Below are 26,557 nucleotides of genomic sequence, written 5' to 3'. Positions count from 1 at the left end.
AATATCTACCTTGTAGACATCTTGGGAGTATTAACTAATACAGCACTTCTGGTGTAGTGCCTGATTCTCAGTAGGAATTCAAACATTAGTTCCCTTTCCTCTTTCTTCTGTGCCTCTGTCCTTAACTAACCTCTACCATTCAATCTCCTTCAGAAACCCTAAGCGGAGACCAGGTGCTATAAGGAGATAATCCAAATGGAACCAGGTGTTAATGAATGAAGACCGTTCTTCATCTTGCTCCAGGTTTCTGGCTGTGATTTTCTTCTTTCCTATTTGTGGTAGGCTTAACTGTTTGCACTGGCACCACCCTGGGCTTCCTGTTGACAATTTCTGTTAGAATTTTAAGAATGCCATAGAGAGAGAGAGTGAACAGAGGACAGATTCTAGGTAGACAGCAGTCGGGGAAAGAATATGCAGTAATCTTGAGTTGGGGAAGAAGGGACAGAAATGTTTTTTAGAGAAAGTGAAGACATTGTCAGGACTCAGGGAAACGCGATAAGTTTCTCTGTCGGCAAAGCATTTATTGAGCACCTACTCCATACGGACTCAGCTTCGTCATGAGATTCCAAGGACCTGGGAGGCCTGATTCCTGCCTTTGAGCGCTTAGAGTTTAATGGACAATCAGAAGAACAGAGAAAGAATCACAGCAGTCTGGCTGAATGTGCCAATCATACAGTTGCTAAAGGGTTTCAGGCTGAAGGAACAATTGGATGTAATTAACCAAAAGCCTTCCTGAAAGAGGCAGTTTGACAGAGATGAAGGTCATGGGTTGAAGGAAAGAAGCTCAGGGTCCAGGAGAGCAGGTGCAAAGGCTTAGTGCTAGTGGGTTGTCCCAGAGGGTGAAAGAAGCCCCCCCCCCCCCCCCCCCCCCGGCCCCAACTGCTCTGTGAGTCTCCCTTCACCTTGAGCCCTCTTTCACTGGCCCAGCAGGGACCGAGCAGAGGGCTGCTAATGGTCTAACCTCGCTGGATCGCAGGACTCCAAAGAACGGGTAGAGGAAGGCAGGCACCAGGGCTGCAGCTCCAAGAGGCACCGCCTCGGACACCCAGTACACAGCAGTCACGATCAACACGTAAGCACACGCAGCCTCCTGGAAGGGGAGGAAAGTGGGTGGTTGGTCACAGGGACAGCCACCGCCACCAAGGATCCAAAAGAGACCCAGGGCAGAGGCAGGAGGCACACGGACTCAAACGTGGGCACTGGAACACAGCTCTGGGAGGTGCAAAGGTGGACTTGGCAGAGAAGTTTGGTGGATACATGTCATCATATTTTGGTGGGTGAAGTTATGGCTGCTCCTTGGGGCGACTGATGCCTTGCACGTGGTTTGCACTGGTTTGCAGCAGGGTGGCCACCGGGACTGTTATGCTATCACAGCTCGGTTGGTTCCTGAAACTGAGCAGGGTAGGGACTGAAATTAACTGCAGTGTCCAGATCATGTACCTAAGGTGGAGTTCACAGTTTTAACTTGGTCTAGGCAGGATATTTTGGTGTCAGATTGATCAGATACCAGAGGTTCTTGGGGTAGCTGAAGGTGGGGATTAATTTGTGTAACTGATTCACATGTGAGTTCTGAAACTGGCCCGTTTGGGGCTGCTGGGTTGGGGGGGAGAGCTGTCCTGCGCATTGTCAAATGTTTAGCAGCGTCCCTGGCCTCTACCCACTAGATGTCTGTAGCACCTCCCCAATTGTGACAACCAAAAATGTCTCTAGACATTGCCAAATGTCCGTTGGTGGCGGGGGGAATCATCCCTTGTTGAGAACCGGTGCCCTAACCAGTGTCTGGGACACTCTACTGCCTGATGTACATGGAAACTTCCTTCTGACAAAGAGAGTAAGAGTGCTGTCTATCTGGAAGGGAAGGCCTGGAAATTTACCAGGGTTTTCCCCAGCCCACTCCCTTTGCTGGTTGTACAACCGTGGGGTGCACAGAATAAATAAGTACAACATTCTTATAAAAAATCAGTCCTCCTTAACCTTAGCTCCAGTAATCCTGGTTGCCCCGAATGGTGCTGATTAATGGTGGTAAGAAAGGTCACTGGCTTACTCTTGGAGAGGTCACTGTCCAAGGGTTTTAACAATGGACTCCGGAGGGCCAGTGAATAGAAGATCCAAGCTGGCTGTGGACTCCTCCGTTTATACCTAGTTCTAAACCCACTGCGCTCAGGTCTGACCTGCCCTGAGGCTGGCTGGTGATCAAGGAACCTGACAAATCTTGTTCTGTTTATCTCTCCCTTGGGTTCAGAACAAGCGTCCTCAAACTCTTACACAAAAGTTACAAAAGGTCGCCACGATCAGTGAGGGGCGTCACGAGTGATTAACCCAGCCTGGCTGGATGGAACCTTGTTCCCTCCTGATACGCATGGATTATGGGGTTGGGGGTTGAGAAATGGGAACTGGGCGCAACAATTGTTGACTGTAGCTCCCACTGAGATTTCCTCTGGGGCCAAAAGATCAGAGAGAAGTTAAAGCTTTTGGAAGTGCTGATAAGACAACAGAAGCAATACTGGGCTGGGGAAAAGGGCTCCATTTGAAAAAGAATGCAGTTTAGAGAAATGTTCCATTTACTGCAGAAATAAAAATACCTAAAGGAGTTCAAAGCCCTTCAGCCCACTTGAGCTCACTTATTCCCATCTCCTTCCTGGGAAAGAGACAGAATGGCAAGTGTTGTTTCTAGTTGAAGCAAAGGAGATAGAATGTCTTTCCCTCACTGAGAAGCCCTTATTCCTTACAAAGAACCTTCAGTCTTTCTTGGCTTGGTCATTACAGGTCCAGGAGCGAAGGAAGGAGAGAAAAGGGAGAGAGAGAGAGCAAGAGCTATTTCTTTCTACCATGCATCATTTTGGTTTGAATTAGGAGAATTTGGGTAAGCCAAGGTAAACTTTTTGATTGTAACTATTGTTAGGAATTAGAATAAGTTACTGGAGGAAGTCACCAAGCCACCTTCATCCAGCAGTATTAAGAACAGGATAAACTACCATCATTTTAATCTGAACTTTCCTTAGAGCTTTCTGACTTTCATTAGAAAAATGGCCAAGAGACCACCTTCAGACAGCCTTTCCATTCTACTTCGCACTCAGTACACCCATGGAATTTACATAAACTTCCTTTTGCCCCTTCTCAACTGTCTCAAAATTCAGTAGGGAAGCTTATATTCAGATAACCCAGAATACTCTGTGAAGTTTGTTTACAGGCTCCTGTGTCCCTGCATCTGGCCGTGGTCTGGCAGGTAGCTCAATCAGTGTTGGTGAACTGAACTGGGCTCCTCTGCTGGCTAACAGGTCTCTCTTATCTACTGGAGAAAATATTCTGGAAACCCGCAGCCTCTTATCACTGCCACTGGTCAGCAGGAATGTAGGGATTGGTGCATACTCGGGCAGTGCCTTTAAGGGATAGTGTGTACTCGGGCAGTGCCTTTAAGGGATAGCGTGTACTCGGGCAGTGCCTTTAAGGGATAGTGTTGTCAGTTCTTTTTTGCTCCTGTTGACAAATAAAGGAGCGAGTTCAAAAGTGGCATTTCCCCACAGCGGATGCTCCCTGACCCTGCTACTAACTGATGTTTGCATCTGCTTCTTTCCCTACAGTCTGACCACCCCGATGAAATACCATTCAGACTCCACTGGAAGGAGCTTGAGGTCACGTCATTTGGTGTCATAAATGACTGGAAGGGCTTTTGAAAATTTAGCTTGGGAGTTGGGTGTAACTTTTATCCCACCGGGATGCTGAAGCTGGGCTTAGCTGCAGAAGCCCCGCTCTTGACCTTCCTCTTCTGTGTATGGGAAATCAAGTCTGGGCCCCTGGCTTTAGAGAGCTGGGCAGGAAAAAACGGGAGGTCACACTAATCCTTCCTAAAATGCGGCTGCAGCTTGTCACTTTGAAGAAGCATCAGAACCGCAGGCCAGGAGCTCTTGCCCAGATCACTTCTCTCAGTTCCAGCCCAGAACAAACAAGGCTATTTAGGGATCTTAAGGATTAAATATCAGAATCTAAGTGTGATGCAAGGGGGCCGAATAGATGAGAGCCAGTCCCCGTGGTGGTTTGTGCCTACTGTGACCTCAAGGTGCTTCTGCGTCATTGCAGAGGAAGGAGAAGAAGCGTCTTACTGACACTGGGACACACGGAGGAATGATCTTTGCAGGGCACACTGGGGCGAGTGGTGAGCAGGCTGCATCCAGGTCTGAGGGCTTTGGCCACCCAGGCTCCATCTAGCTGTCCCGAGGACTACCCATGAGCACAGACTGGGAAGCTCTGAGGTAGCATATTTCTCTTTTCTTAAGGCACTGGTTCTCACCTGGAGCCAAGTTTGCCCCCCAGGGAATATTTGGTAATATCTGGAAGCATTTTTGGCTGTCACAATTGCAGGGGGTGCCTGTGTGCTGCTGGCGCCTGATGGGTAGAGACCAGGGATGCTGCTAACCATGCTACAATGCACAGCACAGCACGGCCCTCCCATCACAACAGAGAACCCTCTCCCCCCCAAATGTAACTAGTGTGGCTGTTGAGAAACCCCGCCCTAAGGTGAAGCTCAGTTGGACAGAAGGCGCTAGTTCAAGGAACGGCAAGGTCTCTTGCTCTCAGTGAGTCCATCTTTAAAAACCTGTTCAAGAATTTTGATAGACCTCAACAGAGCAGAGGTTTACCTTTCCTCCCTTGTCGCTCCTCTTTTCTTTTTTCTCCACAACCTCCCTCTTCTGTCACATTTATAGATTTTTTTTGTCTACTTCAGTAATTTGTTATTTTGTTTTCTTCTTCATGTGGATACTTCTCACTAGTCATTGGTAACTGAGAAGCTCCAAGACAGGCTCCCAGAATTAAATGGCAGCACTACCCCCCCAGAGTCATGGTCACCAGAGATGGGGCTGACTCAGGGGACACGGGGCGGGGGGTGCCTGATGCTGCTAATGAGAAGAGCAGGTGCCACTTGGTTGGCATTCCCTTAACCCATCTGACACCCAGTAAAACAAAACAAAAACATGAAAAGGAAAGAAAATCAGCCTACTGGGACAAAGCCGGAAATGGACTAGTGCATACGCCGGGAAACCTTCAGCACCAATCACTGTCTGCTAATCCCAGCCCGGTTTTCATCAGCAGCTCCCTGGTGCTCTGAGTTTTTATTCTACTAAAGATTTAAACCAGCTTGTTTTTAAGAAACCATCCTAATCCCCTTTAACTGTGTAATTTAATCTTGGTTACGAAGTTACTCTGGGAGCTGAGTGGAAGACACCCTTCCCCTCCCACAAACAAGATTAACCTTTCTTAGCTTATTTTTCCTAAAGTCTCAAGGGTAGTGCCAGCTAGGGTAAGGGGTAAAGCCACTGGGAGGAAGGGGGGGGGGGCAGGGAGAAAAGGAGCTGGAGGAAGGCAAGGAAGGCAAATGACGGTCTCAGAAGCAGAGCCCAGGCTCTTCTGCTCACACAAACCTGGACAAAAAATTGGGCCACAGTCTAGAGTTGGGGGCTCTTATTCTGTTTTATCGAGTCATTTGCTGTCTCTCCATCAAGAGCACAGAGAAGAAAACACAGAGGATACAAATAATCAAAAGGCCACATGCATGGGACCAGGGCAGGCTGCCAAGCTGCGCTTTCAACTTAAAGTTCAGAAGGAACTTGAGGGATTAAGAGTTTCAAGTCCTGGTTATCAGAGCCCACCGTGGTCACCCACAGACCCTGGCTAGATGCACAAGAGCCCGGCCGGGGACCCCCACCGCAGTGCACCTCAGGCTGGGGTCCACAGTCCCCTCCCTCCCCCATCTGGGAGGTCTTCCTGCATGTCCAGTTGCTCTCCCATATGGACGGTCACATGTTGACTCCTGGCAAATACCGGCTCTCCAGAGCGCCCTTCTCTTTATCGGGTGTCCGCCTGGCCCCTGCCCCCGAGCAGGCTGGCCCACTGCTCTGTGTCACACAGATCAGCCACTCCAGCCATCGGCCCTTCCTCTTATCTCAGTCCTGGCCAGGGGCCGTGGGGCTGGGGGACTGGGAATGGGGTGAAGGGATGAAAATGGCGGTTTTTAGGCAGAAAGTATGTTAGCCTCCTCCAGGAAAGCATTTCCATTTCTTTACACCAACAGAAGAATGCTGAGGCGCTGCACGAGCACCCCGCTCCCTCCACCGACCTCCCCTCTGACCTCCCACCTGACCCCCTGGCCCCAGGAGGGGACCGGCTGGTACTCACGCTGCTGGGGTGAAGCATGGGCAGAGGTAGCAGGAGGAGCGGCACGAAGATGACGAGCAGCAGCTTCCTGGCTCGGTGGAGGCCCTTCAGCAAGCCCATCCTGGACCTCCTCCCCTTGGAGCCCGCGCCCGCCAAGTGCCTGTGCTGCTGGCGACGCTCGCCTCCCTCCAGAAACACTCCTTCAACCTTTCTCGGCTTCCAAGAGTCCTCTCTCGTCTTAAGAGCAGAACAGGAGGGCAGGTAGAGCCTCTGTTTGCAACGAAGGCCGGCCTCCTCGCCTTCGGTTTTAGGTGGGATTGGTGAGCATAGTTTCATGCCCAGCGAAAAGGAAGCGGGAAAGGATGCTAAACGGGGGCATAATGGCTCTCTCTTTGCTTGATCAGTAATGGAGTAACTTCATTCCAAAGCTCAGCAAAGGCCCCCTTAATCAATCAAGATTGCACCTCTGCTGCAGCTGTCCGGCTGCCGTCTATTGTGCCCTCCAACATTTTTCCTCTCTCGGATGGCCTGTTTTGGGCAGTACCACTTTCGCTCTCTACCTGTGCTGGCTGTACCCCCTTTCCTTAAAAAATCTAGTCCCCCCTCTTCCCTTAAAACAAACCCCCGAGTTTGTCAGCAGACCATGGAGACTTCAAATAGGGCTGGTCTCTCCTCCCAGGACCTGGCACTTTAACTCTGTTCAAATTGCTCTCCTTCTAATTGGTTTCCCATTATAATTTGCCTTGAGCCTGGGCCTCCAAAGCAGAAAAAAAAAAGTCCCCAAGACATTCCTTTTTGTCACGGGACAAACTCTTGCTGGAGGCCCACCTTAACTTTTCTTCACCTATGGGACGCAGGACAGAGGCAGTAGCCACGCCCATTCCTCACAGCCAATCAGCACGTTGGAAAGAATGAGTCAGTATCTCTTCCAAAGGCAGTTCAGGATTGGTCCCAGCAGGGGCCTGCTGATTCTGCAGAACCTAAGCAATGTGCAAAGCTTGTTTTTGTTTCTCAAACATCCTAGGGGCTGGAGTGATGACCATCACCGTAAACAGAATCCCACTTCCTCAAGCACTGCTTTAACGTTGCAAAGCATAGGACCCTGAGTTTTCTCTGGGAGGGCCGCTTGCTGACCTAGTCCTTGGGAAGATGAAATGTCTGGTGGCAGGGAGAAAATGAAATATTAATCCTGGAGAACTTTACCCCAGAGTATAGAATATTAAGTCTTTTAGATTTCCCTGGTGGCAAAGTTGTTTGCTTCAGCACCCGGGTGAATACAAAGCATGAGTCAACAGAGGATGTTAGCCTGTCAGAAAGACCACAGACCCTTTTAGGGAGAATGGGAAGGGTACTGCCTCTCTGGAAAAATCTAGATGCCAGTCTCATTTCAGAGGCCCTTGGAGCCCAGACATCTGTGGTCTTTCTGGCTGGAGTAGGTGTTCCAATGTCCCTCTCTGAGGCTCTTTACCAAAAAAGAAGCAGGAGGCTTCCTTTGGCTGGTGTGCAGGGAGGAGGTGGGAGGGCAGGGAAAAAATGGATGGGTGCAGGAAGAGGGCCTTTGCAGCCCTTGGACGCTGGAATTTCTGCTGCTTACAGGCCAGGAGAAGCATTCTCTTTTCTCTGAAAAGTCATGTGGATATGGGGCAAGGAAGAAAGAAAAAAAGAGAGAGAGAGAGAGAGAGAGAGAGAAAGCCCCCAAACTTTTATATTTGGTGGTCCTTGGCAGCATTGCCTTCATCTGAGAGATGCTGAGCAGAGTCAAGGGTTATGAAATTCACGTTCGCTTGAATTCACAGAACGCAAGGAATGGCATTCTAGGGTCTGCAGCTATGCCAGTTGGAAATAATCCCCAGGCTAAAGGCAAAGTGACTCCAAAAAGGTGACTCTAGAAAACCAGTTCTTCTTGACCTCTAAAGCAGGAGCAACTGTGGACGACCCAGTTTGAAATTTTCTTGCCATTGTAGGATGCGCTACAATGACTCATCTCTTTAAGTGCATTTTAAAGACTGGCTACTGTATTTACTACATTCAGTCCTCATTTTGGGATGATTTGGAAACTCAGAATGGGCAAAAGCACATGTGTGATGTTTTGGTGGCAAATATTAAAGAGGCAGGGTACAAGTAAACAGCTGTGGAAGTCAACATTCTCTGTTAAACCCATGAGCCACTTCAAATTCCTTGGTGAGATAGTATGAGATAATAAAGATTCCATTAAGCCTGGAAACTCAATCATGACATTTTTATTACACCATAAGTGAATATTTGTTAAATAAAACTATGTGAGTGACATAGTAAGACCAGTAGTTCTCCTTCAGGACTCTATCCACTTTTTAGATAAAGAAAACATTTTCCTAAGGAAATTTTATACATTGCTTAAGAAATGTAAGACAGATTCCACCTATATGAGGTAACAAAAGTAGTCAAACACTTAGAAACAGAAAGTCGAATGGTAGTTGCCAGGGGCTGGGGGGAGAGGGAAAAGCGGAGTTGTGGTTTCATAGGTATCGTTTTTGCAAGATGAAAAAGTTCTGGAGCTCTGTCACACAACAGCGTACATGTAGTTAACATTACGGTACCGTACACTTAGAAATGGTTTGGATGGTAACTTTCATACGATGTGTTTTTTAACCACAGTAAAAAAAATGAAAGATATTAAAATGGGTTAGGAAAGTCAGGGGCACCATGTAAAGTCATTTAACAAGCATTTAATTTTAGGCCAGTGCTCTGGCCTTTACCACTTATGTGATTTACCACTTACGTGATTCTCCTTTATGAAGGCTTCAGCATATAGATGTTTTTCAGTGTCTCTTGAGTGACACCAGAGGTAGCCATGAGAATGCCGACTATAGAGGAAACTTCCAGAATTTTTAGATCCTAAAATTTCCCGGCAGTCTAGAAATGGCAGAAGGGTTCCACTGAGTCACAGGCGAGCTTCCACTGCTATGTCACACTCTGAATTATTCTTTGAGTAAATACGACAAAATGGGACTGGGGTGTGATGGGGGTGTGTACGGTGCGGCATTAATGAGGCAAAATGGGAGAGTCCGTTGCTGTCCAGGCTACTCCCTCACTGCTCACTGGGCAGAGTCGGGTTTTGGGGTGGTGGTGGTGAGGAGAATGTTTGATTTTGCTGTAAATGAAGTCAGTGCTATAAAACTTTTTGTGGGTAAACAATTCATTTGTATTCAGCCTAAAATAGTGTTGAAGTATCTAGTTACTAAACATGAAATTTTCATTTGTCTTTAAAAAGGTTGTGCCCTTCTTCTTTCTTTTATTTTTTCAGTTGCTTGCCACCTAAGTATGGACCCAATTTATCAGTACAAAAGTGCCTTTAATTTTTTGTGGCAGGGTGAATGAACTACCATTGCTATCACTGGTCCGGGGAACCACCCTCCCATTCACGGATCTCCTACCCCTGGGAGCATGTGTATCCTGACATGGTAGGCAGGGACGACAAGGGTGGGTCTTTCCTCCTGGTGCCTAGAAGAAAGCTCTCAGATCCATTCTGATAGGGGTGGAGCGCCAGGGTGTATGCAGGACTCTGACTGTTAGAGTATTGCCCAGTGTCTAAGGATTGAGGCCCTGCTGACCCCCTCTCCAGCCCACATCCAGGAAAAGCACAAATACTGAAGGTAGGCCGTGAGGCTTATCTGCTTTCTGGGCAATCCCAAACTTGTCTGTACCTCTGTCTTGACTTTGTTTTAATCAGACAGGGATCCCCAAAGGAGTCAGTGAGCAACAGAGTACGGGCAAGTAGAGGCAGCGAGAGGTCAAGCAGGAGAAACTGGGAGATGCCTTGAGGAATGGATATAAAGATAATCAGAACCGGACCCAAAGACAGAACAGCAGAGACACCAAGTGCAATGAAAAGAAAGAGGCAAGTGGAGTGACTGCATGAAAGAGAACATGCAATCTTAGAAAGAGAAAAATCGAACACAAAAGCATATATCAGAGTCTGTATTTGAGGGAGGTAAAAGAGCAATATAGCCACAGGGAGTGAGAACCAGAGAGGCTTAGTCCTCTGAGCCTGAGGACATCGGGATGCAAAGTGGGATTTTTCTCTGATGGTAAATACCTTGTTCCTGCATCCTGGTGTTACTACAAAAGATCATGCAGCGTGGGCTGCTAGGCGAGGCTCACTTATTCAAAGATCCTAAAGAAGTCCAGACCAGCTTTCGTCTTCATTCAGGGACAATTGTTAAATTCCCATTTCAGAATAAAAAATTTAGCCCAGTGAATCCTTGTTTATTCAAAGATCAGACTTCCTGCAGCTTTAGCCTCCAGAACCCAGCTGTAAACCTCAGAGAAGCTGGAAAGATCTCTGAGCTGGTGAGGAATCTTTATTAGGACCCAGGTGCTTTACTCCTAGCAGGGACCTTCATCTATTAACTCTTATTTAATGTGGAATTATAACAAGACTTGCTATCTTATTTTTCAGGCGATGCCCAGTAAGAAAGAACAAATTGCAAAGGGCGAGTTATGTTGGTAGCAAAGAAAATGCTACTTTTATCGCCTGACAGTGAGGAAGGCAACGGAAAAACTCACACCGGATTCAGAGTTAGGGAAGCCCGTGACTGGGCTTCCCTGGTGGCGCAGTGGTTGAGAGTCTGCCTGCCGATGCAGTGGACACGGGTTCGTGCCCCGGTCCGGGAGGATCCCACATGTCGCTGGGGCGGCTGGGCCCGTGAGCCATGGCCACTGAGCCTGTGCGTCCGGAGCCTGTGCTCCGCGCCGGGAGAGGCCACAGCGGTGAGAGGCCCACATACCGCAAAAAAAAAAAAAAAAAAAAAAAAAAAGAAAGCCTGGGACCTTTCAGGTTGATACAAACAGTCCAGCAGAGACATCTCAGGTCCAGGTGTCCTCCCTGTGATATCTCACAGTTAGTTAAATGCTTGTGAACATTTCAGAAGTAGAGGAATCTTAGAGATCATCTCATCTAACTCCTTCATTAGAATGTTTCCAAGATACTAAATTCAACCTTACTGGCTTTCATATATATCCAGTCAGTATTGCTAAAATGAAAGTTTTGGCATTTGAAAGGGTAAAATTCTGTCATCTGAAAATCATTTTTGTTTGGAGCACTTAACTCTCTGATGATGCTCAATAATTTTAGCATTAGGATAGGCAGGCCGTGGCACTGGTGCCACCTCTTTCGTTAGGATGACCCTCTCTGCATTAGCTTGGTTTCTCTGTTCAAAAGGCAAGGCATGACAGTAGCATTTCTGTTGGCCCCCTTCATGTTTCTCCTCTACATTAGACCAGCCTTCAGGAAAGAAGAGTCTAGATATATAGGTCATAACTGATTTTCTGACTGATTCTTTTTGGGGACTTTTGGAAAAGTTGAGAAGTATATCCTTGGTTAACAATGTATTTATTTGGCTATAGCTCTAGTTTCTTTATATCTTACTACAGAACTTTGGAAAGGTGTTCATTCAATCCAGCACCCTGATCCCTTAGGACCAAAGAAATCTGTCCCCCACTTTCCCACCATGCCCAGACTTCTGTTATGTCTCTCCTGGCTCTGTCCTCACTCTTGGGTGTTTGTGTTACAGTCACTCAATGTTAAAGCATATCTTAGACTCCTGCAATTCACCAGGCAAAACATTCAGCCTCTGGAGGCATCTTGAATTACCATTCCAGCCCTTTTTTCCAGCCCAGGTCACATTATGATATGAATCACTGTCTTACGCTTGTCAAGAAGTTACAAGGGGCAAAGAGCATCGGTGTTTCTTGTTTTATCTTTGCTGCTCTGAGTTGGTGGTATGTGTTTTGTGGCTGGTCTCTGTAAATGGAGTAGAGAATGAAGAATTTCTGGTTTACTGTGTGCTGGTCCCTGCTCCCTGGTCCTGGTGCCAGCCAGTCTCTCAGGGAGATGCTCTGGGACATGAGGACCGCATTAAGTCATGCCTCAAGGCATGGAAAAGGCTAAGGAGGGACTGGGCCCAGATATCCTTCTGATGCCCTTGGGACGAGGCTGTGCGATAGGCTGTGTAGGCCAGGGTCAGCGCTGTCCTTTCGAAGTCCTCTTTCTTGAGGATGCCTGGGTGGTTGGAGAGGCTGGCGCTCAGCCGCCGGATGTCTGGGATGCTCTTGGGGATCACATCATTGCAGATGGCGCGGAAGTCCGAGGCCTTCCGCAGGGAGGAGAGCTCCTCGTCCTTGATGGAGATCTTCAGGTCAGGGCTGATCTCAAGTTCAGCCAGAAGGAACTGGGGGGAAACATGGGGTGTGGAAAAGCATGAGGCATTCGTTGTTGAAGACATCACTGGATTCATGATCACGTGCGTTCATGTAGGGAGGTGGCTTGCAAAGAGCTTTGGAATCAAGAGACCTGGGTCCGAGTCCTGACTTTCCCACTACCTGTGTAACCTCGGATGAGTCACCTAACTTCTCTCAGCCTCCTTTTCTTCCTCTGTGGAATGATTAATAACAACAATACTTCACTGGGATATTGTGAGGAGTAAATAAGACAAATATGAGTGACATCTATCACTGTGCCTGGTACAAAGCCACAATTAAGGGACACTTTGTTGTTTCTAGTGTCCCGAATCACCCCCTTCTCTCCTTCCTCCCTCCCACCCACCAAAGATCTTCTAAAGCGCAGACTGACTATTTTGGATAATTTAAAATCAGAAGCTGGGAATTAGAAGGATGCAGAGAATTGTGCTAGGAATTAAGTGTGCTACAGAGATTTGTCCTCATTTCTTGACTGTTCTATAAGAGTAGGGGTGAGGTCTGTCATAGGCACCCCCTGCTCGGTGCCAGGCTCATATCAGGAACCTAACCAGTACAATTTAGACTGAGTCCTAACTCTCCCCTCTGTCTCCGGCTTCCCCCGGCTCTAATCCATCCTGCATGCTACTGTCTGTTATCTTCCTAAAACAGGTCTCTTGCTCTGACTCCCATATTCATGACCTGGCAGAGGCTATGCATTTTCCAGTTTGTTCCCCAAGGCAGGATTTGAAATCTTCTGCCTGGCTCAGCTGCTTGACCATGGCAGGCTATCTCCTTCTTAGTCAGACAGTTCTAGTACATGCAGGATGTCAGAGGGCGTCCAGACAGGAGGGGAACTTTGGCGATCTTTGGAGTCCCTCATTTAACAGCTGAGGAGACTCAGGCCCAGGGAGAAATGGTGGCTTATGCAAGGTTACATAGCTGATGGGCGGCAGAACCAGAACTAAAGCTTAGGTCTCGAACCTGGAATTTTTTCACTGAACCAAACCAAGCGGCCTTGGGTAAATTTACCTGTGGTTTGGAGGAGAAATGGCGTCTTGGTGCCAGAGGTATGAGAGGCAGAGGGAGAGAGCCTTTGGGGCGGCCCCAGATTCAAAAATGGGGCTGTCACAGTATGAGGTTACTGAGACACAACTCCACTCAGACAATAGGTTTGGCATTGCCTGGGCACTGCTGGTGAGTCCTGGTTTAAAGCTCTGGCTGGGGAATATTGCCCCGCTCTGTTGCTTGGGTGCAGGTGGAGGCGCCTCTGGGCCAAGCCTAAATCTCTAATTTTGCCTCGACTAAACCCCTAATGCCAACCTTCCCTGGGACAGCATGCGGGAAAGGAGAAGGGGGTGCGAAGAACACTTTCCTCTGGGATGGGCAGGATTCCACTACCTCCACACACAAGTCTAGGCCAGTTCCCCGGGCAACAGAGGTCACTCATTTTCAGGGGCTCAGGTCACTTCTCCAAAAAATATAGAGAAGGAGCAATGCCTTTTGAGTTACTTGAGTGGCCCACTCTCCCCTCTGCCTACCTCATAGAGCAGCTCTACTTCCTCCAGGGAGCTCTGCAGGACGGGGTTCAAGGGCACCGACGAGGATCTCTTTGGCCGGTGGGCGGCAGGGAAGAGCACTGCTGAAAGAGAAAAAGAGTGAGCTCGCCAGGCTGCAGCGTGCACTGGCTTCTCCCGTGGGTGAACCCCAAGGTTAGCCATCCAGTCTTGAAAGTGACTGACTCCACGTGGTGGTGGAGCTGCGAGAAAAAGGGGCAGCTTCTTTAAGACACTTGGTTGTGATTTACCAGAAAACTGGGCAATAACTGTAAAAACTGGTGAGACCTCGAGGTAAGTAGGGCCCCCGGAAGTTGTGCAAAGCACAATTTACGTAACCATACGTGACAGCTCTGCTTCTTGATAATGGCTCCCCTGGGCCATCAAGATAGTGTCCAGTGATGTCCAGAGTACTGTGTTGAAGAAGGGAACTGCATAAGCAAGGATTTCTATTAGAAGTGATAAGAATGAAACATCTTCAACGTAAAGGACACTGGTAGGCATCTCCCACCTCCCGGAAAAGCTGGTTGGCTGTGATATTGCTTTCTCTGTAATCCGTTTATTATCTAGCCCACAAGTTCCTCAGGGGCTTGGATCAATGTGCTTTCATGTTTATCCCTGTGCAGCATAGCCTGGCAGGTTTCCAGGGTGCACACAAGGTGCAGTTGTTGGCAGACCGCATCCCTGCATTGATGGGGGCCTTGACGGGCAGAGGGGTAGCCCTGCTTCTGCAGACCATCTTGGGGGATGGAGCCTACAAACTCCAGAGCAATAGTTCCTGGCCCAGAATTTTAGCAGGATTTGTTCTCTTTGCCAGAAAAGTGCCCATTTCCCACAGAATCATAGATTTTAGGACTTGAGAAGGCCTTAGCCTCTGCTCACTCACAGCCTCTGCCTCTGGTCTCAGGTGGAGCTCAGGAGGGCGAGGCATCTCCTTCCTACTCCACAGGTTCACAACCTTGACCGTACATTAGAGTCACCCAGGGTGTGTGGGTTCCGCTCCAGTAGTTCTGATTTAAGTGACTAGGATGTGATTGAGACAGTAAACTTTCTGAAAGCTTCCTAGGTACTTCTAATGGCAGCCTAGGTTGCCAGTCAGAAGGTGCTTGACCCAAGCCTGTGTAGAAGGAGCTGTTCCTGCTGAGTGGATACTCCCGATTTAGCGCAATGCTTCTCAGCCTTGACTGCATTAGAATCACCTGGGAGCTTTATAAACCTACACACCCAAGGCCGCCTCCCAGGCCAGTTCATGGGCATCTCTGGGGTGGATGTAGGCATCGGGACTTCTGACAGCTCCCTGGTGTTACAACGGGCAGGCAGTGTCCATAACCACTGGGTTACCCAGACCCACCACCAAGCAGCTGGTGCCCGGCTAGAATTCAGAGCTCATTCCCATCCGATGAGGCCTTATAGGGGCATCTGAAGAGACCAAGGCCCTCGTGTTCTCGGAGACGAGAGTGGCGGCACAAGGAGGGGCGTACTTTGACCCTACTTTCTCCTTGGTGGGAGGTGACACTAGGACCGGAACTGGTCCTGGACCAAGATGCGGCCTATTCCTTCTTACCATGAAACCCCTTTTCAAGCAACTCCTTTATGTCTTCTCTGTTATTGTGAAGTGAAAGGTATTGTCCCCTTTAAAAATATTCACACTGCAGCAGGTGAAGGGGATAGGAGGGAACAAGGTCCTGGCACAGGGCCCTTTCTGCTGCCTCCCGGGAAGTTATTCAAGGCCAGACCTACACGCTCTTCACTCAATTGCTTCTCTGCGAACAGCTACTTCCTTTAACATGCACACCCCTGGTGGACCCCTAGTTCTCAAGAGTTGGGAAGAAAATACTTCCTGATGCAAAGCTGGGCTTAATAATGGAAATGTTGCTTCTAGGAGGCCTTGTTCTCATAATTTTTAAAATAATAACACAGTTTGGGGAAGATTGTTAAAAAACAATTCAGCCTCTGGACTAGGGCTGATCATTGCTTCAGAAAGTATACGTGGGGAGCACCGGAGTCTCACAGATGGACCCCTTCCCCCTTCTTCCCACCTTCCACGGGTACCCCTCACGTTGCTGTGGCTGCTTTGACGGTGTGTGTGTGTGGGAGGGGCTTTTATGGCCCTCTGGGCTGTGACGTGCAGCCAGCTCTGGGGCAGGCGTCTCGGCAGCTGCCCGTGTCTGACTTCCTGTGCATGAGGCTAGGTCTGGAGACCTGGATTCATCCCCACTGGAGATGCTGCCGGTGGTGGGCGAGAGATAAGCTGTGTCTTGCCCACGTCGAAACATTCAGGTAAGAAGTTAAACGACTAGCCACTCCAGATGTCCTTGTCCATAATGACAGAGGCCGGACCCTGCCAGAATGCAAATGACCCGACCAAGAGCTGACCAACTCCAAGAGGTACACACGCAGACCTTTAAACCAGACCGGCTCCCACGTCGTTAGAAGAGCGGCCCTGTGCCCCTAGGAAGCCTTTCCCTGGGACCCCACCGTACACTGCTGTGCTCCTTCTCCATCTCCTTAATTCTCTTTTTATCTTCTTCTTGCATCCTTTCTATACATTTCACGTCTTGCTGTCTATTGCTGGCTCCTGGGAGGGAATGAATTTTATGCTTCTGACCTCAGTGTCTGCACAGAGCTCAATATATATACCGAGTGCAGTCTCAATATATATTTTGGAATGATTTTAAAAATAAACTAGGGGGCTTCCCTGGTGGCGCAGTGGTTGAGAGTCCGCCTGCCGATGCAGGGGACGCGGGTTCGTGCCCCGGACCGGGAAGATCCCACATGCCGCGAAGCGGCTGGGCCCGTGAGCCATGGCCGCTGGGCCTGCGCGTCCGGAGCCTGTGCCCCGCAACGGGAGAGGCCACAACAGTGAGAGGCCCGCATACCGCAAAAAAATAAATAAATAAATAAATAAACTAGGCATTAAAACAACAAAACAGAGCATCCCTGGAGACTCTCCAGTTCAGGCTTTGCTGCTTTTCCTTCCTTTCCCTTCTGCGCCATCTCCCAAATGTATGAGGTCATTTTAAGTTCGACTCCGTCCTCGCTGTGAGCGATTATAAGCGGCTCTGGGCGGCCCAGTCTTCGTGAGGCTGACAGTTCTGAGGCCTGAATCCTCCCGCTGGACAGCTGTTAGCAGCTGCACCCTCTCGGAGGGAGAAGGGAGAGAGGCGAACGGGGTGGGGAGGCCAGAGACGGGCAGAAGGATCCCACTCCCTCTTGGGCACCACCTGAGTGTGGAGCCTTGGGCAGGAAGGCTGCTGTGACAGTGTCGTTAAGATCACTGACTCTGTGTGTCTTCTGCCTGGTGTAAAACTAGGCCGATTTGTTTCTTCCTTTTTCACTTAACGCTCCACACCCAGCCCACGCTCCGGCTGTTTCTTCAGGTTGTGAACATGCCCACAAGGACCACTCGGTGTGATCAGGGGACTCCAGAGACTCCCCCATGGCCTTGCATGAAGGTCTGCTGCGCCGGCCAGCCTCGGGCAGGGGGGCCAGCCCCTCCTCCCCGAGCCCCCGGACTCATGAGCCTTCAGGGGACATTGTGAAACACTGGACCAACCCGCATGGAACAAAAAATTTACTTGCTAAAGTTCACGCCACATGCACTAATTTAGTTCAGGAACTGGATCCAGGGATTCACGTGTCTTAGCATGTTCTGTCCGTGTCTTCTATTGAGAGACGCATTTGGACCTCAGGCCAAAGTTGTTCAGATGTGGAGCCCGGACATCCTAACAGCTTATGAGCTCACTGTGGGTCAGTCAGCATGCTTGGTGCTTTCCTTATGTACCTTGTGAGGTAAACATTCACATCTCATTTTATAGATGAAGAAACTTGGAGGCTAAGAAACTTGCCCTTGGCCACCCAACTTGTTTGTAATAGGCCTGAGATTAAAATCCAGGTCTCAAGGGCTTCAAAACCCAACTGCTGTATTTAACATAGATAACCAACAAGGACCTACTGTATAGCACAGGGAACTCTGCTCAATACTCCGTACTAACCTAAATGGGGAAAGAATTTGAAAAAGAATAGATGCATGTATAGGTATAACTGAATCACTTTCCTGTATACCTGAAAATATCACAACATTGTTAATCAACTATACTCCAATAAATAATAAAAATTAAAAACAAAACAAACAAACATACAAACAAAAAACCCCCAATCTCACCAATAGGGTGAACCACGCTATCTTTTTGTAGGTGCATCTGCCCCAAGACTGGGCGTTCTTCAGTTGTGTGTAACCACGGGAAGGATACACGTAGTTAGTTAGGAATGAATGAATGCATATGGTATAAAACATACTCTTAAATGAATCACACATATTTAAACAAATCTCTACCTTTGATTGATAATGTGATATACAAGGTCAAGTTATGATCATTCTCTTGCACTAATCCTCGTCTCCTTTGATCCCTCTTCGTTCCTTTGCAGTCACTAGGCAAAAGCACACCCCATCTCTTTACCTGTTCTGCACCTGGGTTAAGTGGTCTCACTTGAAATTCGTGATCGTTATTCTCAGGAGGGGCCCAAAATGCTGCCTGACCATTACCCGTCTTTCCTGCTTCCCCTCACTCTATTTCAGCGTGAAGTGGATGATGATTTCACACCTCCTCCTTTCTCCTCAAACCAGTTACCGGCCTTGTGCCCAGGTCCTCTGACTTCCCTTCTGTTATTGTGTCCCTGCTCTCATCTCGAGCCAACTTGTCCCCGCGTGCACGAGGTCTCCAATAAAGTTGTTGCTCACCTTTCCACTTTTCTCTCCCACATCATTAATTTTCCCCTCTCTACCGATCTTTCAAGGCAGCATGAAAACACGTTGCTGCTGCTTCTTTAAAAAAAAAATCCCCCCTTGCTGGCCGCTCTTCCTTCCCCTCCGTCTCCTCACCTTGCAGACTCCTGGCCGCAGCCTGGGTCTCTCCCCTCTCACTAGCCACACTGACTTCGTACGGATGTTCTGCTGTGTATTTCTGGGCCTGACTTCTAGATATGCAGCTGCCTGCGGGACAGTCTCCTTTTGCATTCGTAATAGTTGTCTCTCCTGATCTCCAACCCAGTCCCAACCCCTGCCATCCATCACACCTGCTCCGCACCTCCTGCTTTGTCTGCTGTCTTCCCATCTCTCGTAGCTGCTCAGGTCAAAACCTGGGAGTTGTCAGTCATCCTTGCCTTTTCTCTTTCTTTCACATCTCACACCCCACTAATCAGCAAATCTTGCTGGCTCTACCTTCAGAATAGATCTGCAATCTGGCTACTTCTTACCACATCCCAGCTAGCCTCCCGGTCCAAACCTTGAACATTTCTCCTAATGGTGTCTCTGTTTCCATCCTTGGCTGCCAACTTCATCCTCCTCATTGTATTCTTTTTTTTTTTTTTTTTTGGCCATGCCACGTGGCATGTGGGATCTTAGTTCCTCTGCCAGGGGTTGAACCCGTGCCCCTGGCAGGGGAAGCGCAGAGTCTTAACCACTGGACCTGCCAGGGAAGTCCACCTCATTGTATTCTTAACACAGCAAGTAAAGGGATTCTGTGAAAACATAGGTTGGATGATGTCAATTCTCTGCCCAGAAACTTCTCTGGCTTTCCATCTCCCTCAGAGTAGAAGCCAAAGATCTTCAGATGGCCACCAGGTACTGCGCGACTTGACCTCTTACTACCTCTCTGCACTCATCTGCTATTATCCTCTGGCTCATGCCCCTCTAGCTGCAGGCCTCCTCACTGTTGCTTGAGCTCACCAAGCATGCCTCTGCCACAGGGCCTTTGAACTTCTGTTCCATGTGCCTGGAATACTCTTTCCCTGGAGACTGCATGGCTCACTCCTGTGTTTCCTTCAGGTCCCAAGTCACCTCCTCAGTGAGACCCTCCCTGACTCTCCTATTTAAACTTGTGACCCTTTATATCCTCTAGTCTGTCCCAACCTTATTGCCATCCAATGAACCAGATATTTTATTTCTATATGTGCTTATTGTCTGTTTCCTTTCACTAGGACGTCAGCTCACAAGGGCATGTGATTTTGTCTGTTTTGTTGATGCTGTATTCCCAGTGCCTAAAATCCTGCCGGTGACTGTTGAATGAATAAACAATCGCATAGAAACACATTCACTCTCCTTGTTACTCAACTCCATTGTTTTCAGAGTGCCTCACCAAATCCTTCTCTTTTTAACAGGGTGATTCTGGAACTTATTTGCAGTTACAGGTTCTGGATAATTATCAGAAAGTAGATGTTGTCTCCTGTCTCCATCACACCCTCCCTTTATCTATGAGGAACCCCTGTTTGGGTCTAGGAGAAACCGATTTTTTTTTTTTTTAAATGGAAGTATAGTTGATTTACAATGTTATGTTAGTTTCTGGTGTACAGTAAAGTGATCCAGACATATGTATATATACACACACACACATATATTTAGTTATACATATATATTCTTTTTCATTATAGGTTATTACAAGATACTGAATATAGTTCCCTGTGCTGTACAGTAGGTCCTTGTTGTTTATCTAGTTTATATATAGTAGTTTGTAGCTGCTAATCCCAAACTCCGAATTTATCCTTCTCCCATGCCTTTCCCCCTTTGGTAACCATAAGTTTGTTTTCTCTGTCTGTGAGTCTGTTTCTGTTTTGTAAATAAGTTCATCTGTATCATATTTTAGATTCCACATATAAATGATATCGTATGATATTTGTTTTTCTCTGACTTACTTCACTTAGTAGGATAATCTCTAGGTCCATCCATGTTGCTGCAAATGGCGTTATTTCATTCTTTTTTTTTTTTTATTTCATTCTTTTTTATGGCTGAGTAGTGTTCTGTTGTGTATATATGTACCACATCTTTATCCATTCATCTGTCAATAGACATTTAGGTTGCTTCCATGTCTTGGTTATTGTGAATAGTGCTGCTATGAACATTGAACTGCATGTAACTTTTCAAATTATGGTTTTCTCCTGATATATGCCCAGGAGTGGGATTGCTGGATCATATAGTAACTCTATTTTTAGTTCTTTAAGGAACCTCCATACTGTTCTCCATAGTGCCTGCACCAGTTTACATTCCCATCAACTGTAAAGAAGGGTTCCCTTCATACCCAGAGAAGCCACTTTTAATTATCTCAGTCAAGGCTTGCACCTGCACCTGTCTTGCTCCCCAAGCCTTACCTCCTTCAAGCTTTCTTGCCCAGATGTACAGGCAGAAGCCTCCCTAAATGGAAGAGCCTATTTTTGCTTTGAGCCTGATCTTCTCTTTGACTTTTTATAACCCGGGATAAAAATCTCTTCTTCCCTCCCATCTCCCAAATAGGTTAAAAAAAACCAGAACAATATTAAGGCTGACCATGGTTTCCATGTAACTGTGCACAGCATCTGTACCAAAGAGCTTATTGGAAAGGATTCACACTGTAGACCATATCATACCAAAATACAACCATATTTTTAATGAATCAGTTGAAGCAACTCTATGGAAATGACTGTGGGTGTGGAAAGGAAAAGCTCTCATTTATAAAAAGTCTTTTGCCAGATCCTACTGATGTCATTTACTTTTTTTTTTTTTTTTTTTTTCGGTACGCGGGCCTCTCACTGTTGTGGCCTCTCCCGTTGTGGAGCACAGGCTCCGGACGCGCAGGCTCAGCAGCCATGGCGCAAGGGCTTAGTTGCTCCGTGGCACGTGGGATCTTCCCGGACCGGGGCACGAACCCGTGTCCGCTGCATCAGCAGGCGGACTCTCAACCACTGTGCCACCAGGGAAGCCCGTCATTTACTTTTTTGCTCCTGAGCCAGCCCTTCAGAAACACAGTGATGTTCTGAGGTAGCCAGGACCTTGGCCCCGTGTGTTGGGGTCCCCTGGAGTGCTTCTGAAAGGGCTGCTGTGTGTTGGCTCCCCTTGGCCAGAATGTGCCACCGCCCAGGGGGAGCACCTGGAAGGGATGGAGGGGCGTGAGTGAGGACATTGAGACTCTGCCTCTGCAGACTGGGCTGGGGGAGTGAGATCCAGCTCTAAGCTTCCGGCTGAGGGATCTGGGGAGTGCTAAGTTCTCCCCCATCCTCCAGCTTTCTTACCTGTTAGTGGTCAGAATAACGCCTCCTAAGGCAGTGACCATGGAGTGAATGAGGTGGCCGCTTAGTCACGCTGGACCAGTGAGTCAGTTGACACTTACTGAAAACACCCACCCGGGACCCTTCCCTTCACAGAAATGGACGACTGAAAACACACACAGCACTAAACTGGACACGTGAAGATGACATACATTCCACCACTGCAGGGCCACCCTTATGAAACTGCTTGTCAAAGAAATAACATATGTATTTAATAAAAATCAGATACTTATAGGAATTAATACATGTATTTTTCTTTTTAAGACTGGCTAGTTCCCTGCAGCCCCCCCAGGCGGTGTGCCGGCAGGACCTGGGCGGGGCTGGGACTTGGGCCAGGTGTGTCCACTTCCCAGCAGCCTCGCTAACCACAGGTGGGTCCCTTGGTCTTAATCAAGGCGGTGGGGCTGGAGCAGCCATCCTGGCACAGGGAGCTGCCTCCCAGAGTGGAATCCTAGAGAGCGCCGAGGGAGAGGCTGGGAGAATGGTAGGAAAAAAAAAGATGTCCTGACGGCAGGGTGTATTCCTTTTGGGTTTATTTCCACACTTCTACCCGTGGAGGCAGGGGGTGGTGCTGGGGGGGATGGAGGAGGAGTTTTGTAGGGAGAAGTTGCCCTCTGACTGTTTCCAGAGGGAATTCTTCTAAATTAGGCCTAGCACTGGGGTGGGGGGGCAGGGTTGGGGTAAGGATGCAGGTGAAAGGAACAGTTAATACATTTGGAAAAATTGGTTTTTCTCTGGGTGTGTCTCCCATTCCGTCATAAAAAAAGGGCAATTGTGTATTCCTTTTACGATTAGAAAAAAACGTTGAAAACGAAAAAAAAAAAAAATCAACTACGTGGAAGACTTCTGATGATGGTTGGAAGGGCTCCGCATCATTTGTTGGCCCCGAACACTGATATGAATGGCTAATCCAGCACTTAACATCAGCTGCCTCACCATGGCCTCTGTTTCAGCTGTGTTGGCCTTGTGTCTTTATACAGATTGTTATCATTATTGGGGGGCAGACCCTCCCCAGTGAGGAGGGGTGCAGCCAGAGCAGCCGCTCTCAGGGCGTTGCTATAGAACCGATAGGTTTTCTGTTGAGAACCTCAGACTTTCTTTAATGAAATTTTTTCCTTTTTTAAGTGGTAGGTAATAGCTGACATTTATATAGCTCCTCATTTACAAAGCGTTTTATTTACATTTTTCAATATGACCCTCACATGACAACACAGTGAGGGTCAGTTTTTGTTACTGTTAATATGTTATCTGTTCATGAACTAAAGCTCAGAGAGGTTAAGTCTTCCCAGACATCACACAGCGAATTAGAGGCAGAACTTAAATCTTTGAGTTCCTTGCAGGATAGCTCATTATGTGTCTATTGTGTTTACAAGCCTTGTAACAAATCAAATCGTCTCGTTTGGCTTTCTAACAGCCTGTGCGTTAAAGAGTGGATATTATCATCCTTTTTTAATAGGCAGGTTAAGGAAGGCCCCCAGTGTCACACAGGGTAAGTGGCAGAACACAGCGCCAAGGTCTCTTTGCTCTGTGCTTCCGAGTGTTGCCCCCAGAGTTTGTGCACATCATGAGCAGGGAGATGTGTGTGTGAGGGAATAAAAACCCTAATAAGTGCATTGGCTTTTTCTTTCCCCGGTTTCGCATCTGCTCTGCGCCCCAGCTGGCTGTCCCTTCCTTCCCTGACACTCTCGTTGAGAACCAGGGGGCTCATCCTTTTGTTGCTGTGCAGTCGTCACCCTATTTTGGATCTCTGGAAACACCAGTGAGCCTGACTTCTTTTTCCAGTTCTTTCCAGGAGAGAGACCTCAGTTGACTTTAGGCAGTGGAGAGATCTCAGTTCAGATCAGTGTGGAGCAGTCAGCACTATTGGTCCCTTGCTTCCTAAGTGATAGACCCTCATTGACTGGAGGTGCCACCAGCGTCTGCCCACGGGAGCCATAAACGATGCCAGGCCGGCTCTGAGAAGCTGTGTCCCGAGAGCAAGGAAGTCGGCCGTGGGGAGCAGCCTTGCTGGGCTCCTTCCTTTCCGAGGGGGCTGGCCTGGGCGGTAGCAGCCGGGCAGACATGAGGGTGCTGAGGGGCTACTCGTCCTCTCCTGCTGCTGGACCAGCTCTCCCCAGCTGGAAAGATGCGTCCACTGCTGCTCAGGAAGCAGCATGGAGCCCTCCACGTGGACACCCCACTCCCTCCAGGTAGCAGGCCTCTTGCCGGTCAGCACCCCCAGTCCCTTCATGTCAGTATCAGTCCTGAGCACCTGTTCTCCGCACGCCCTGCCCAGCTGCAGCAGCCTGGGGAGAACTCAAGGGAGTCTGTCCACATTCTACGAAGCAAAGATGACTTCCCTCTGGCCTGTCAGAAAGGGATGCTCTCTGCATTCTCCCCCTCGACCCAGTTCCCTCAGCAACTTTGATTTTTTTGGTGTCATTTCCCCCATCACCTTCTAATACCTTCTAGCATGTCGAGAGGCATAAAGCAATTGGCAGAGATGAGATAAAAGGAGGGTGCAGGGCTTCTAATTTCTTCCTGCTCTCTCCGTTCTTCCCCCCAAATTCCTAATTGTATCGAAGAAAGAAGAATGAGCATCAAACAAATAAATTAAAAGCAACTCACCCCTGCTCCACCTGTGCGACAGGGTGGCCTGAGCGTCGTAATACAACAGCAGAAGCAGCAACGTCTTCCAACACATCTTTTCCTCCAAAAAGGTGAAAAATCGCCCTCAGACCCAGTGGGACCCCAGGAGCTACAGGTATGCCCGTACTGGTCCTCCCAGTGTGACGATATCGTTCTTACCTCCCCTTCTTTTTCAGACCTGCAGAGGTGCCCTCTCCTGCCTCAGAAGGGTAGAGGCAAGGGCTGCCTCCTGGGGAGGACAGGAGCGGGACTTCTGTTAATCCTACTCTCTCTGGGATTGGGGCACTGGGCTTCCACAGAGAGACTCTGTTTTTGAGCACATCTGGAGTGACTCATGGGGCATGTGATCTCCTTGGCAGTGGGGTGGATAAATATAATTTCTGTACTTGAGTTCCATGTGTTGGATGCACCCACTGGAATTTTTCTTTAACAGACTTGCAGAACTTGTTAGAGAGCCCGGCAAAGACCTGGCTGCTGTCCCCGTACACACACACACACACACACACACACACACACACACACACACACACACACACACACACACACACGCACACACCAGCGCCCGGGGCGAGGGCTGCAGCAAGAGCCAGGTGGCTTGCCTGGTAGACGCCGGGGCCGACTGAGCCCAGAATTGCCTTCAGGACGGCAGAGTCATTGTGGTGTCTGGGCTGAGCGTCACTCGTTCCCTTCCCTGCAGCTAGCCCTTGAGGAGCAGGAGAGAGCTGCCGTGGCGCCTGGGTATTGTACAGGCAGGTGATGATCCAGGGGCCCACAGGTGACCTCATTCACATTCGTGACACCCCAATTTCTGGACTGTCTAGATCTGGTACCAAATCACTTTGATCCTCTCAAGCAAAATGGTAGTGTTTTTCCAAGATCATTCTTTTGGCATTAATTAATTTTTATTGAGATATACTTGGTATATAACATTGTGTAAGTTTGAGGTGTACAGCGTGTCGATTTGATACACTTCTCTGTTGCAAGATGATCACCACCATGGCTTGAGTAACCAACTTCATTGCACCACTTCATTATTCTTTTTTGTGGTGAGAACTTTTAAGATCCATGACCATTTTTAAAGTTCTGCCATAGACACCTTGATTTTGTCCAATACCACTTCCTCGCCTTCTCTGAAATTATAGGCGTACAATGCTAAAACTTGCGGGATATTTGAAGTTGGTTTCACTCTGTGGGTTTCCAAGCTGTGGAGGTGGTGCCAGGGTGAATGAGCTGCTGGAAAGGACACCCCTTTGCTTCAATCAGAAGAGCTTTTTTATCTGTTAGAGGAAGTTGCTTGAAAAAAAGAAAACTTGGCTACAACATTTGCGAAACACTGATCTTTCTAATGTTAGGATCTTTCTAATGTCGCTGTTGGGTGCTTACTTTGCTCCAGGCACTGTGCTAGGTGCTCTCATTGTATTCATTGATTTAATGCTTGAAACAAACTATGAGGTCCATATAGAACAACACTCTCCAATGGAAATATAATTCAAGAAACAAATGTAATTCAAAATGTTCTAGCAGCCATGTCAAGAAAGTAAAAAGGAACAGGGAAATCAGTTGTACTCATACCTTTTATCTAACCCAATATATCTACAATATTATAATTTCTACATGTAATCAATACAACTTTCTATTCCTTTTTCATACCAAGTCTTTGAAATCCAATGTGTATTTCACACATTAACACATTTCAATTCAGGCCAGCCACATTTCAAGTAATGGCTGCAGATGGCCAGTGGCTACTGCATTGGGCAGCGCTGGGCTAGAACGTAAGAGGGCAGGTTCTGCAGCCAGAGGACCACAGTAGGTTTAATTAACGTCCATCACCTCACATAGTCACACATTTTTTTTTTTCCTGTGTTGAGAACTTTTAAGATGTACTCTTTGAGCAACTTTCAAATATACAGTACAATGTTATTAACTATAGTTAC

At 48.1% G+C, this 26,557-nt stretch overlaps 2 protein-coding genes across 2 annotated transcripts in view; both read right to left on the bottom strand.

Annotated features, from left to right (window-relative positions):
• SLC13A4 (solute carrier family 13 member 4) overlaps window positions 1–8,433 on the bottom strand; it is a 41,542-nt gene extending 33,109 nt beyond the window's left edge. Inside the window, exons 1-2 of the mRNA XM_032643307.1 lie at window positions 6,172–8,433; window positions 962–1,090 (exon numbers count right to left, since the gene is read on the bottom strand). Of these exons, the coding sequence (XP_032499198.1) occupies window positions 962–1,090; window positions 6,172–6,486 (444 nt within the window). The 5' untranslated portion in view covers window positions 6,487–8,433. The remainder of the gene's footprint in view (window positions 1–961; window positions 1,091–6,171) is intronic.
• A 3,118-nt stretch (window positions 8,434–11,551) lies between these two features.
• FAM180A (family with sequence similarity 180 member A) lies at window positions 11,552–24,678 on the bottom strand. The gene is made up of 3 exons (XM_032643443.1): window positions 24,603–24,678; window positions 13,905–14,005; window positions 11,552–12,359 (listed from the first exon to the last, which is right to left on the bottom strand). Exons 1-3 carry the CDS (start codon window positions 24,676–24,678, stop codon window positions 12,015–12,017), a joined length of 522 nt encoding a protein of 173 aa, XP_032499334.1. The 3' UTR covers window positions 11,552–12,014.
• Window positions 24,679–26,557: the final 1,879 nt, after the last annotated feature.

This window comes from Phocoena sinus, chromosome 9, assembly GCF_008692025.1.
Source record: "Phocoena sinus isolate mPhoSin1 chromosome 9, mPhoSin1.pri, whole genome shotgun sequence".
Taxonomy (NCBI): domain Eukaryota; kingdom Metazoa; phylum Chordata; class Mammalia; order Artiodactyla; family Phocoenidae; genus Phocoena; species Phocoena sinus.
This window is presented reverse-complemented; position numbering and strand designations above follow the sequence as displayed.